This window comes from Salvelinus fontinalis, chromosome 15, assembly GCF_029448725.1.
Source record: "Salvelinus fontinalis isolate EN_2023a chromosome 15, ASM2944872v1, whole genome shotgun sequence".
NCBI lineage: Eukaryota > Metazoa > Chordata > Actinopteri > Salmoniformes > Salmonidae > Salvelinus > Salvelinus fontinalis.
This window is the reverse complement of record NC_074679.1, coordinates 24337849-24350533: the sequence shown is the minus strand read 5'-3', so window position 1 is coordinate 24350533 and position 12685 is coordinate 24337849. Positions and strand designations below refer to the sequence as shown.

Sequence of the window (12685 nt, the reverse complement as noted above, 5' to 3'; positions counted from 1 at the left end):
CGTCTTCATCGACCTGGCCAAGGCTTTCGACTCTGTCAATCATAATATTCTTATCGGCAGACTCAACAGCCTTGGTTTCTCAAATGACAGCCTCGCCTGGTTCACCAACTACTTCTCAGATAGAGTTCAGTGTGTCAAATCGGAGTTCTTGTTGTCCGGTCTGGGAGTCTCTATGGGGGTACCACAGGGTTCAATTCTCGGGCCGACTCTTTTCTCTGTATTTGTCAACGATCTCGCTCTTGCTGTGGGTAATTCCCTGATCCACCTCTACGTAGACGACACTATTCTGTATACATCTGGCACTTCTTTGGACACTGTGTTAACAAACCTCCAAACAAGCTTCAATGCCATACAACACTCCTTCCGTGGCCACCAACTGCTCTTAAATGCTAGTAAAACTAAATGCATGCTTTTCAACCGATCACTGCTAACACCCGCCCACCCGAAAAAGCATCACTACTCTGGACGGTTCTGACTCAGAATATGTGGACAACTATAAATACCTAGGTGTCTGGCTAGACTGTAAACTCTCCTTCCAGACTCATATTAAACATCTCCAATTCAAAATTAAATCCAGAATTGGCTTCCTATATCGCAACAAAGCCTCCTTCACTCACGCCGCCAAACATACCCTCGTAAAACTGACTATCCTACCAATCTTTGACTTTGGCGATGTCATTTACAAAATAGCCTCCAACACTCTACTCAGAAAACAGGATGCAGTCTATTACAGTGCCACCCGTTTTGTCACCAAAGCCCCATATACCACCCACCACTGCGACCAGTATGCTCTCGTCGGCTGGCCCTCGCTACATATTCGTCGCCAGACCCACTGGCTCCAGGTCATCTATAAGTCTTTGCTAGGTAAATCTCTGCCTTATCTCAGCTCACTGGTCACGATAACAATACCCACCCGTAGCACGCTCCAGCAGATATATCTCACTGGTCATCCCCAAAGCCAACACCCCCTTTGGCCGCCTTTCCTTACAGTTCTCTGCTGCCAATGACTGGAACGAATTGCAAAAATCGCTGAAGATGGAGACATATATCCCTCACTAACTTTAAACATCAGCTATCTGAACAGCTAACCGATCGCTGCAACTGTACACAGCCTATCTGTAAATAGCCCATCCAATCTATCTACCTCATCCCCATATTGTTTTCATTTACTTTTTTGCTCTTTTGCGAACCAGTATTTCTACTTGCCCATCATCATCTGCACATCTATCACTCCAGTGTTAATTTGCTAAATTGTAATTACTTCGCTACTATGGACTATTTATTGCCTTACCTCCTCACTCCATTTGCACACACTGTATATAGACTGTTTTTCTATTGTGTTATTGACTGTACGTTTGTTTATTCCTTGTGTAACTCTGTGTTGTTGTTTGTGATAACACCTCTGTTATCAACTGTATGTGTTTGTCCAGGTGGTGATAATGAGGGACTACCAGCACAGGAACGTGGTGGAGATGTTTAAAAGTGCCATGGTAGAGGAGGAGCTCTGGGTCATTATGGAGTACCTACAGGGTGGAGCACTAACCAACATCGTGTCTGAGACCAGGTATGGAGACACTGCACAGACTTGACTTACACAGCCAGAAATAACTGCTGTCATACTGGGGGCAAATTGTATTGAGGGGTCAATATAATGTCAAATATAGGCATTTTTAAGAGACAAGACTTCAAGGACATGTGCGACAGAAGCATGGAGCAAAATTCTTGTTATGTTTTCAGTACCTATTTTCACCATTAAGTGGTAGTGTGGTACTAATTAGTTGAGAGGACAGGCAAGTATGCACAGTCACTCTCATTCTCACTGCCACTTTAGCAAAACACTGTCCTCCTATGGGAAAATATCATCTGATAACATAATTCAGTTTGTGTATGTTCAAATGAAATGTGGTGAAATTAATTTAGTCCCAAAACACAATTTTATCTATGCTCTCATCTTGTTCAGTACTGTATATCAGATACTCTAGAAATGCATAAACAAAAGCAAGAAAATGGCCCACTCGATATTAGACACGAGGAATTGTCAGTGAATTTTAACTCTACCTGTCAATATATTTTAAATTCCAAACTCAAAGTTGGCTCATTCAAAATACAGAGACAGGAGTTGACCTCAGAGCCTAGAGACATGGGGACTGAGTGCATTTCTAACTGACGTATAAAAATGGGCCAGATCACATTGGCTGTCATTTTCAGTTTTTGTCAGCAGAACCCAAGATTTGCTAAATTATAGCTCCTTCATACTCCAATCCAACCCCAAATAAGATTGTTAAACAATCAATAAAGCTATTAGCCATAACTCTAAAAAAATATATATTTTCTGGTGTGTTTCTGTAGCACAGTTCTTCAGTGTTCAAAACCAGCTAGGCTATATTTTCATAATGCAAACACCAGATACTGTGAATGCATGTAGTTGTCTGAACCTCACCTATACCACCCACCACTACACTCTTCGAAAAAAAGGTTATATCTAGAACCTAATAGAGTTCTCCGACTGTCCCCATAGGATAACATTTTAAAGAAACCTTGATGGTTCCACGTAGAACCGTTTTGGGCTCCATGTAGAACCCTATCCACAGAGGGTTCTACATGGAACCCAAAATGGTTCTACCTGGAACCAAAAATAGTTATCCTATGGAGACAGCCAAAGAACCCTTTCAGAACACCATACATCACCTCGGTGATGTGACAGCAGCCATTTTGCAGTGCAGGGAAAAGATGGCGCCGAAGAACATGGCTGACGTTTTACATTCTTCCAACCAATTTGGCTATTTTGTTAGTTTTTTTGTGTTTTGTGTAACTTATTTTTTTACTTATTTTGTACATAATGTTGCTGCAACCGTCTCTTATGACCTAAAATAACTTGTGGACATCAAAACAGAGATTACTCACCGCGGACTGGAATAAACGTTTTCCTTTAACGAGTCTGACGACAAGGATATACTGCTTTCACTGGAACAGGCCCAGATCCCTGTCATTTGCTTGAAGAAAAGAAGCAGGAAAAGGGGAATCTGAGAATCCATAGGCGAGCGAGTAAACTCCCACTACTATCCATTCTTCTTGCTAACGTGCAGTCATTGGAAAATAAAATTGATGAACTACGATTAAAATTATCCTACCAACAAGACATTAAAAACGGTAATATCTTATGTATCACCGAGACGTGGCTGAACAACGATACGAATAATATAGAGCTGGCAGGATTTTCCATGCACCGGCAGAACAGAGAAGCTACGTCTGGTAAAACGAGGGGTGGGGTGTGTGTCTATTTGTCAATAGCAGCTGGTGTGCGATGTCTAAATTTAAAGAAGTCTTGAGCTATTGCTCGCCTGAGGTAGAGAACTTTATGATAAGCTGTAGACCACACTATCTACCAATAGAGTTCTCATCTATATTATTCGTAGCCGTCCATTTACCACCACAGAACAAAGCTGGCACTAAGACCGCTCTCAACCAACTCTATAAGGCCATAAGCAAAGAAGAAAATGCTCAACCAGAAGCGGCACTCCTAGTGGCCTGGGACTTTAATGCAGGTAAACTTAAATAAATGTTTACCAGCATGTCACATGTGCAACCAGAGGAAAAAAATCCTAATCCTACCTTTACTCCACACACAGAGATGCATACAATGCTATCCCCCGCCCTCCATTTGGCAAATCTGACCATAATTCTATCCTCCTGATTCCTGCTTACAAGCAAAAACTAAAGCAGGAAGTACCAGTGACATCGCTCAATACGGACGTGGTCAGATGACGCGGATGCTACATTACAGGACTGTTTTGCTAGCACAGACTGGAATATGTTCCGGATTTCATCCAATGGTATTGAGGAGTACACCACCTCAGTCATCGGCTTCATCAATAAGTGCATCGACGATGTCCCCCCCCATAGTGACCGTACGTACATATCCCAACAAGAAGCCATGGATTACAGGCCACATCCGCATCGAGCTAAAGGCTAGAGATGCCACTTTCAAGGAGCGGGAGACTAATCTGGACTCTTATAAGAAATCCTGCTATGTCCTCAGACAAACCATCAAAAAAGCAAAGCGTCAATATAGGATTAAGATAGAAACCTACTACAGCTGCTCTGACACAAGGCAGGGTGATGTGATGTGGCAGGGTTTGAAAACTATTACGTACTACAAAGGGAAACCCAGTCGCAAGCTGCCCAGTGATGTGAGCCTACCAGACGAGCTAAATGCCTTTTATGCTCGATTCGAGGCAAGCAACACTGAAGCATGCACGGGAGCATCATCTTTTCTTGATGACTGTGTGATAACGCTCTCGGTAGCCGATGTGAACAAAACCTTTAAACAGGTCAACATTCACAAAGCCGTTGGGCCAGATGGATTACCAGGACGTGTACTCAAAGTATGTGTGGACGAACTGTCAAGTGTCTTCACTGACATTTTCAACCTCTCCCTGACCGAGTCTGCAATATCTACATGTTTTAAGCAGACCACCATAGTCCCTGTGCCCAAGGAAGCGAAGGTAACCTGCCTAAATGATTACCGCCCCGTAGCACTCACGTCAGTAGCCATGAAGTGCTTTGAAAGGCTGGTCATGGCTCACATCAACAGCATTCTCCTGGACACCCTAGACCCACTCCAATTCGCATACCGCCCCAACAGATCCACAGATGATGCAATCTCAATCGCACTCCACACTGCCCTTTCCAACCTGGACAAAAGGAACACCTATGTGAGAATGCTGTTCATTGATTACAGCTCAGTGTTCAACACCATAGTGTCCACCAAGCTCATCACTAAGCTAAGGACTCTGGGACTAAACACCTCCCTCTGCAACTGGATCCTGGACTTCCTGACGGGCCGCCCCCAGGTGGTAAGAGAAGGCAACAACACGTCTGCCACGCTGATCCTTAATACTGGGGCCCCTCAGGGGTGTGTACTTAGTCCCCTCCTGTACTCTCTGTTCACCCACGACTGCGTGGCCAAACACGACTCCAACACCATCATTAAGTTTGCTGACGACACAACAGTGGTAGGTCTGATCACCGACAACGACGAGACGGCCTATAGGGCTGGCAGTGTGGTGCCAGGACAACAACCTCTCCCTCAATGTGAGCAAGACAAAGGAGCTGATCGTAGACTACAGGAAAAGGCGGGCTGAACGGGCCCCCATTAACATCGATGGGGCTGTAGTGGAGCGGGTCAAGAGTTTCAAGTTCCTTGGTGTCCACATCACCAACGAACTATCATGGTCCAAACATACCAAGACAGTCGGGAAGAGGGCACGACAAAACCTTTTCCCCCTCAGGAGACTGAAAAGATTTGGCATGGGTCCTCAGATCCTCAAAAGGTTCTACAGCTGCACCATCGGGAGCATCCTGACCGGTTGCATCACAACCTGGTATGGCAACTGCTCGGCATCTGACCATAAGACGCTACAGAGGGTAATGCGTACAGCCCAGTACATCACTGGGGCCAAGCTTCCTGCCATCCAGTACCTATATAATAGGCGTGTCAGAGGAAAGCCCATTAAATTGACAGAGACTCCAGTCACCCAAATGTGACTGCTACCGCACAGCAAGCAGTAGCGGAGCGCCAAGTCTAGGACCAAAGGCTCCTCAACAGCTTCTACCCCCAAGCCATAAGACTGCTGAATAATTCATAAAATCGCCAATGGACTATTTACATTGACCCCCCTTTTGTACACTGCTGCTACTCACTGTTTATTATCTATGCATAGTCACTTCACCCCTACCTACATGTACAAATTACCTCAACTAATCTGTAAACCCGCACACTGACTCGGTACCGGTACCCCCTGTATATAGTCTCGTTATTCTTATTGTGTTACTTTTTATTCTTATTTTTTACTTTTGTCTATTTGGTAAATATTTTCTTAACTCTTCTTGAACTGCACTGTTGGTTAAGGGCTTGTAAGTAAGCATTTCACGGTAAGGTCTACACTTGTTGTATTTGGTGCATGTGACAAATAAAGTTTGATTTGATATATCAGTGTCACTCTCCTATGCAGGCTGAGTGAGGAGCAGATAGCCACAGTCTGTGAGGCTGTGCTGCAAGCCCTGGCCTACCTTCACTCCCAGGGGGTTATCCACAGAGACATCAAGAGTGACTCCATACTGCTAACACTGGATGGGAGGGTAAATCTCTTTCTCTCTCTCATAAGTATTTTTAATTCAGTTGAGAAAAACACACCTGTTTATAATTTAATTTTAATGTCCCTGTATAGATCAAGCTGTCCGACTTTGGGTTCTGTGCTCAGGTCAGTAAAGACATCCCCAAAAGGAAGTCTTTAGTGGGAACACCCTACTGGATGGCTCCGGAGGTCATCTCTAAATCACCATACAGCACTGAGGTGAGAAAGAAGATATTCAAAACAACTTTGTATCCTAACAAACGGTACATGTATATTACTGCATACTAATGACATACTAGCTGTATCCAAACAAATACTCATGATGTCCAGTATTCATGTGCATGTCAATACTGACTGAAGGTGATGTTAGAATATACTGGTTTGTTGTGTCTGCCAGGTAGATGTGTGGTCTCTGGGTATCATGGTAGTTGAGATGGTGGATGGAGAGCCCCCCTACTTCAGTGAGACCCCTGTTGCAGCCATGAGAAGACTGAGGGATGAGCCCGCTCCCACTGTACGGAACGCAACACAGGTCAGAGGTCAAACAGAATACATACATAGAGGGACTCCCGAATGGCGCAGCGGTCTAAGGCACTGCATCGCAGTGTTGCTGCGTCACTACAGCCTGGGGCTGTGTCATTACCGGCCGTGACCGGGAGTTCCATAGGGCGGCAACCGGGTTAGGGGAGGGTTCGGCCGGGGGGGCTTTATTTGGCTCATCGCGCTCTAGCAACTCCTTGTGGCGGGCCGGGCGCCTGCAGGCTGACTTTGTTTGTCAATTGAACAGTGTTACCTCCGACACATTGGTGCAGCTGGCTTCCGAGTTACGCGAGCGGGTGTTAAGAAGTGCGGTTTGGCGGGTCATGTTTTGGAGGACGCATGACTCGTCCATCACCTCTTCCGAGCTCGTTGGGGAGTTGCAGTCATGAGATAAGATCGCAATCACGAAATTACGAAAAAGGGGTGTCGTGTCTTTGACTATGCCAGATTAATTGCAATGACATGCTATTCTATAAAATAATTTCTCCGTAATTAATATTACCTGATTGAACTAATCATGTAAATGTTAATTAACTAGAGAGGGACACCACGAAAGAATATTTATAGAGCTGTTATCTTTCGAATAAACTCTTAAAGATTTAGTAAGATTTTACATCCATAACAGTCACATTAATCGTCATTTTATTCAGTCTCATCTGAAAGTTGCAAATCCTTGATTATCTGCAAGAATCCTGGCTAACAAGTTGAATCAGCAATACAAAATTGGGTTTAATTATTTATTTACTAAATACCTAACTAATCACACAGAATCACACATATACAATTAAATCATAACTTGATTACAAAGTGCTGTCATACAGAAAAACGTCCCTAGCGAGCGGAATAGATATGACAGTTTGTTACACAAAGAAAAGGGGGGGGGCTGGGTTTTAGTGAAAGAGCGGGAGACTGGAACATATGCGAAGCTGTGTTATCGTAAATACAGTATCTTATGCATTCTAAATTACTGCCCATTTGAAGAAGGAAAATGCAATAAATATTTACTCTGAGCTGCGCTTCAGTAGGTTGGTGGTAGATGGAAGACCGTATCGCCAACCCGAGTCCTCTGTCCTTTGAAGAATGTCTCTGGTGATCACTGGATACGTTGGAGGAACGTTGTGTGTAGTAGACGGGATACTCTGACTGTCCTTCCTAACCTACGTTTGTAGCAGCTGTTGCTAACTCAACGGCTAGGAGGTATCCCTTCTGTAGTGAATACGAGTTCAAAGTTCATACCATTCACAACCAAAGTCCATGCTGCTGTTGGCTTAGTTCTGTAGTTATTATCTGAACCATTCTGACACCGGATCGTCATCCTAGCGTACCCGGAACAGAAAGTTATATTCTTGTCAATGGCTTTTATAGTGGAGGGAGAGGGGTGTGTCTGAAAAGTTTATAACCCATGTCTCTTCACAGGGGCGGGCCCCTGGTTGAGCAGAAGCCAAGCTTATGAAAACACAAATCTCTCATTTGGAAGCTAAAATTAAATGTCATCTCTTCACAAATAAATTTATATTTAAACATTTGAATTAAACAACAATTCCATGTGAATCCGATATCTCTGACGTTTAGACTTTCCACAGTAGAGTTGATGTCATTCTATCATTGATGAGAATGTGTCAGAGGGCAACCGAACTGACATAATATACCTTAAGTACCACCGCATATGTTCAGTTGGTCGGATTACCAGAATATAGTTCATTTCCCCCAACTTCTGATGTTCTCAGAATCTCTATGTTAACCAATGGGTTTTCTTATGTCACATCAGCTATAGTAGGGAGAGAGAAAAGGGGGAAGAGGTATTTATGACTGTCATAAACCTACCCCTAGGCCAACGTCATGACAGGGGGGTAAAAAAATATTTTAAAATAAAATAATAGATACATGGAGAGATACACACCTTTTCTCTATTTCAACATGTGTGCTGAATTAACTTGGACCTCACACTTTGTGTAGGTCTCCCCGGTGTTGAAGGACTTCCTGGACCGTATGTTGATCCGAGACCCAGTGGAGCGGGCCAGCGCCACAGACCTGCTAGAACACCCCTTCCTCCTACAGAGCGGCTCCCCGCAGTGCCTGGTGCCCCTGGTGGAACAGTACCGCAAGCGCATGTCTCGCTGCTGATTCCCCCCCCTGGTGGAACAGTACCGCAAGCGCATGTCTCGCTGCTGATTCCCCCCCCTGGTGGAACAGTACCGCAAGCGCATGTCTCACTGCTGATTCCCCCCCCTGATGGAACCCTGATCTGTGATTACTACTGTACCCTGTGTGACCTGCCCAGGCACAACCCAGCCAGCACCTATCCCAGTGAGGGAGCAGCACCAGAGAGCAGACCCAGAGAGCCTGGTGCTGCTACAGAGCTCATGGCAGCAGGCCGGTAGGCTTGGTAGACAGTGACACAGCCTGGGCCTGCAAATCTAAGAAGCACTTTAGCAGTGAGTTGGCGTAGTGTTACGGAAGCATGCAAACAAACAGTATTCCTCACTCATCTCAACAACGTCTGGGCCTATCCAATGGAATTCCTCTCGACATAACAACAATCTAACATTGGTGCATTATATAAAACTTGAAATCCAAGGGAACTGTAAACTGTAGCCTATTGTGAACCTTTACCGTAATTGAGCAGTTTCCCATCGTAGTGTTTGGATATTAGTTGTGTATTTTCAGCTTGTGCTATAGGCTCAAACTGAGGTAGCTCATGACTTTGAGAGAAGCGTAATGTTACATACCTCTACAACCATATGGGACACTGACTGAAGTTCAGTGAAACCTTGCACTTTGTCAGTGAACAATTTGCATGGCCAAATGTAGGCACACCTGGCCTGATCGGAATGTTTGAAACGTGCTACTGAGAGATGACATGAGAGACATCCTCCAACATCACCATGACAAATGTGTAGATGGGTTGGCTGTTTGTTTTTATTGGGCTCAATGAATCATATTCCTTTTAATATTTATCCTATTTTGCTTTCCGAAAGGGGTTGTGAACTGTTTGTAGCCTAAGATGTGAAATTGCAAATAAGTTAAAATTTTAGATTATCAACTTGAAACGTAGCGGTTGAACAAATAATGTAAATACAGATACTGTATATTAGGACTTACTACTTGCAGAGCCATTGTATAGTTAGTTATATGGGATGAATTTTAATTAATTTTGAAAGTGTGTGTGTTTACGCTTGGATGCTGTGTTGGTGTTGCCTCAAACATCCCTTCCACTGTGTTGTGACTGACTTTTGAAACTACAGGATGTGTTTGTTGCTACTGAACATGTGTTTGTGTGTGTGTGTATGTGTGTGAAGTATTTGCATTGGTTTGAATAGATAAAGCACACAGGCTTGGCATGTGATGCTGAAGAACATCCACCAGCTGAGAGCACATTGCACATTGTCTTTGTATTCTTACCAGTGACACAACATATTTCATGTATTTGTATTTCTATGTCGGACATTCATGAAAAAGAGAATTATACATCATTTACATTTTCTAAAAATCAATAAATAATGCATATTGACTCTTGATCTTGATAATCTAAGCACTGCTATTTTGTTCCAATTCAGTTTGATGTTTAATGCCCCCTTTCACACAGTTGTATCTCTCTCTCTCCCAGCTCTCTCTCTCATCTCTCTCTCTCACATACACACATCATATCAAATGCAGAAATGAGAATTCTGTCACATTTTTTAAATATTTTAATAAATATTACATAGCATAGCTTGTGCATTTTAACATCATGATTCATTGTAAATAATTATACATGACAGGCTTACCCAGAATATAGGCTACATATTCCATAGTATAATAGTATAATATAACATTATTTTTGACAAATAAAAGTGACACTGCCATCATTACGATTGATGTATATAGCACATGACTGAATCGACAGACAAAGCAATGGGCTATGTTCATTAAACTGAAGAAACACGAGTTTAGATAGAGCTATAGGATTATTGTTATTTTACAATCTAAGAATAAAGGAGATAAGTTACCACACTGCTTGAACATGTGGAATCTAAAGTGCTTTATCAAATCGACTTCTCCTAATTCTTCAAATTTAACAATTGGTTTCCCTGTTACTCCAGAGAGACAACTTGGGAAGTGCTCTCAAATTCACACTTCACCCCGCTAATGCTGTCCACGCTTGGCTGACTGTTAACTCTCTGATGCGTGTGGGAAAAGGGAAAAGTCTCGGACCGGGACATCCTCCCTCTGCCCTGTGAGGAACCGGAGGAACAGTCAATTACCAGTCTCATGAACTCGGGGGCAGTGAATCGCCGCAGTAATCTGGTCCCCAGCCCGGTGAACCCCGGTGGACGGACAGGAATCTTCTCCGGCTCCATCTCTGCTCTGTGGAAGAGGAGTTTGTTGAGTCGCCCGTTCGGCGGGAGGCTGCCGCGCTTCTGACTCCCTCTCCTGCTTGATTGAGCGACGTCATTATTTTCATTTTTTGGTGCCCTGATGGAATCCTCGGGTGCTCTCTGAGATTTATTTTTACAGATTAAAAGTGCTTTTGGTGCCGTGACGGTTTTGTCAGTGTCGTTTGTCACCTCCCAGGTGCTCTTTTGACATTCAATCTTTGCTATCAGGGATCTCTCGTCCTGCAGCGAGGCTCTCTTTAATTTACTGCCTGATAGGCTCATGTCACACACATCACCCTGATAGGACTGCTTTCTGCTGCTCAGGAGGTCCAGGTTAAATGGCTTTGCTTTGTCCCAGAGTGGAATACTCTCTGGCTCCTCCTGTTTCATTCCTCTGTGTCTGTTGACATCTTTCTGGCATGGCTCTGGGTGATGGCTCAGTGTTTTAACCCCCCTCATGTCCTGTAGCTTATGGTTCTGTATCTGTTTGGCTGTGAATATGTCATCCTGTTCTTCTTCTGACAGGGCCCTCTCAAGGTGATTCCTATCTAGAGACTGATTCTGGCATCTGATGCGCGCCCACAGTTTGTTACTGTCCCCGACCCTCAGCTGTCTCTGGAACACGCCAGGCAGATGGTCTTCATCCTGGCTCTGGAACTGTTTAGAGAACCTCTCCAGAACCTGCCTGGGGAGCTTGTTGGGCTGCTGCCACTCTGTCCCGGCCTCCATCCCAAATCCGACCTCCCCTAGTGGGTCATCTGACACTACCCCCCTCCTCCCAGAGTTCAGGGCCTGGACACAGTGGTCATGCCCAAAGAATTTGGCCACCTGGATGGCAGAGTGGCCAGCCTGATTGGTGCGGTCCAGTCTCAGGCCCATTCTTTTGAAAGCCCTGACCAGGAACTCCAACACGTGGCTGTGGCCGGTGTAGGCTGCGTACATCAGGGCGCTGTTCCCCCAGGCATCAGATACATCAGGGTCGGCGTTGAACTGCACCAGAAGTTTGACCACGTCCAGGTGGCCCAGCTCACAGGCCAGGCTCAAGGAGGTACGCCCGTGCTCATCCTGGCAATTCACGTCGGCCCCTTTTTCCAGCAGCAGGCGGGTAAACTTGGCCCGGCCCCCGGGGTCCTGCAGGCAAACGGCAAACATCAAAGGGGTACGGCCATTTTCCGTCTTGGAGTTGATTATGCGGTTGTCCAGCGCATCCAGGACGAAGCGCGCCAGGTGCACTTTGCCATCGTGCATGGCATCCAGGAAGGTCTTGGTGCCAGAGCCCTGGCGCAGATCCTTAGGTCTCATCATGCTTGACGGTAACTTCTGGTGGTGAGCCTCAGACTCTTCTGAGATAGGAACGGAGAGTGAATCAGGGCCCTCTCTGTGTTGACAGTGAGTGTATTTACCTCAGAGTGAGCCTCAGCGAGGAGCTGCCTGTGCTTTTATACCTCTCTCTCTACACACCCTCCCCGCGTTGTCAAGGAAACAGCCATCTGAGGTCCATTATGCTGCTGCAACATCCATTCAGAATAACCTCCCTCCGCCGGGAGGAAATATATGCTATTTGAACTGAATAATTACTCAAGGAGAAAAACATTGCTGCGTTTTTGATGTGTGCCAGGTTAAAGCGGCTGCAAAGGAGGTGCTTAAATC

At 44.9% G+C, this 12685-nt stretch overlaps 2 protein-coding genes across 3 annotated transcripts in view; one reads left to right on the top strand and one right to left on the bottom strand.

Annotated features, from left to right (window-relative positions):
* LOC129811593 (serine/threonine-protein kinase PAK 6-like) overlaps positions 1–10195 on the top strand; it is a 35988-nt gene extending 25793 nt beyond the window's left edge. Inside the window, exons 5-9 of one of the 2 annotated variants that reach the window (XM_055863026.1) lie at positions 1431–1564; positions 6015–6141; positions 6231–6356; positions 6535–6669; positions 8634–10195. In XM_055863026.1, the coding sequence (XP_055719001.1) occupies positions 1431–1564; positions 6015–6141; positions 6231–6356; positions 6535–6669; positions 8634–8801 (690 nt within the window). In that variant the 3' untranslated portion in view covers positions 8802–10195. Of the gene's footprint in view, positions 1–1430; positions 1565–6014; positions 6142–6230; positions 6357–6534; positions 6670–8633 lie in introns of those variants that run through there. The other variant, XM_055863027.1, reaches the window with a different exon arrangement.
* A 156-nt stretch (positions 10196–10351) lies between these two features.
* LOC129811594 (uncharacterized) lies at positions 10352–12458 on the bottom strand. Its single transcript, XM_055863028.1, has one exon. The coding sequence runs from the start codon at positions 12338–12340 to the stop codon at positions 10751–10753; it is 1590 nt and encodes a 529-aa protein (XP_055719003.1). The 5' UTR covers positions 12341–12458; the 3' UTR covers positions 10352–10750.
* Positions 12459–12685: the final 227 nt, after the last annotated feature.

What these genes read in the sequence shown, in the direction of transcription:
- LOC129811594 (XM_055863028.1), bottom strand. Translation starts at nt 12,340, where the DNA reads ATGATGAGACCTAAGGATCTGCGCCAGGGCTCTGGCACCAAGACCTTC.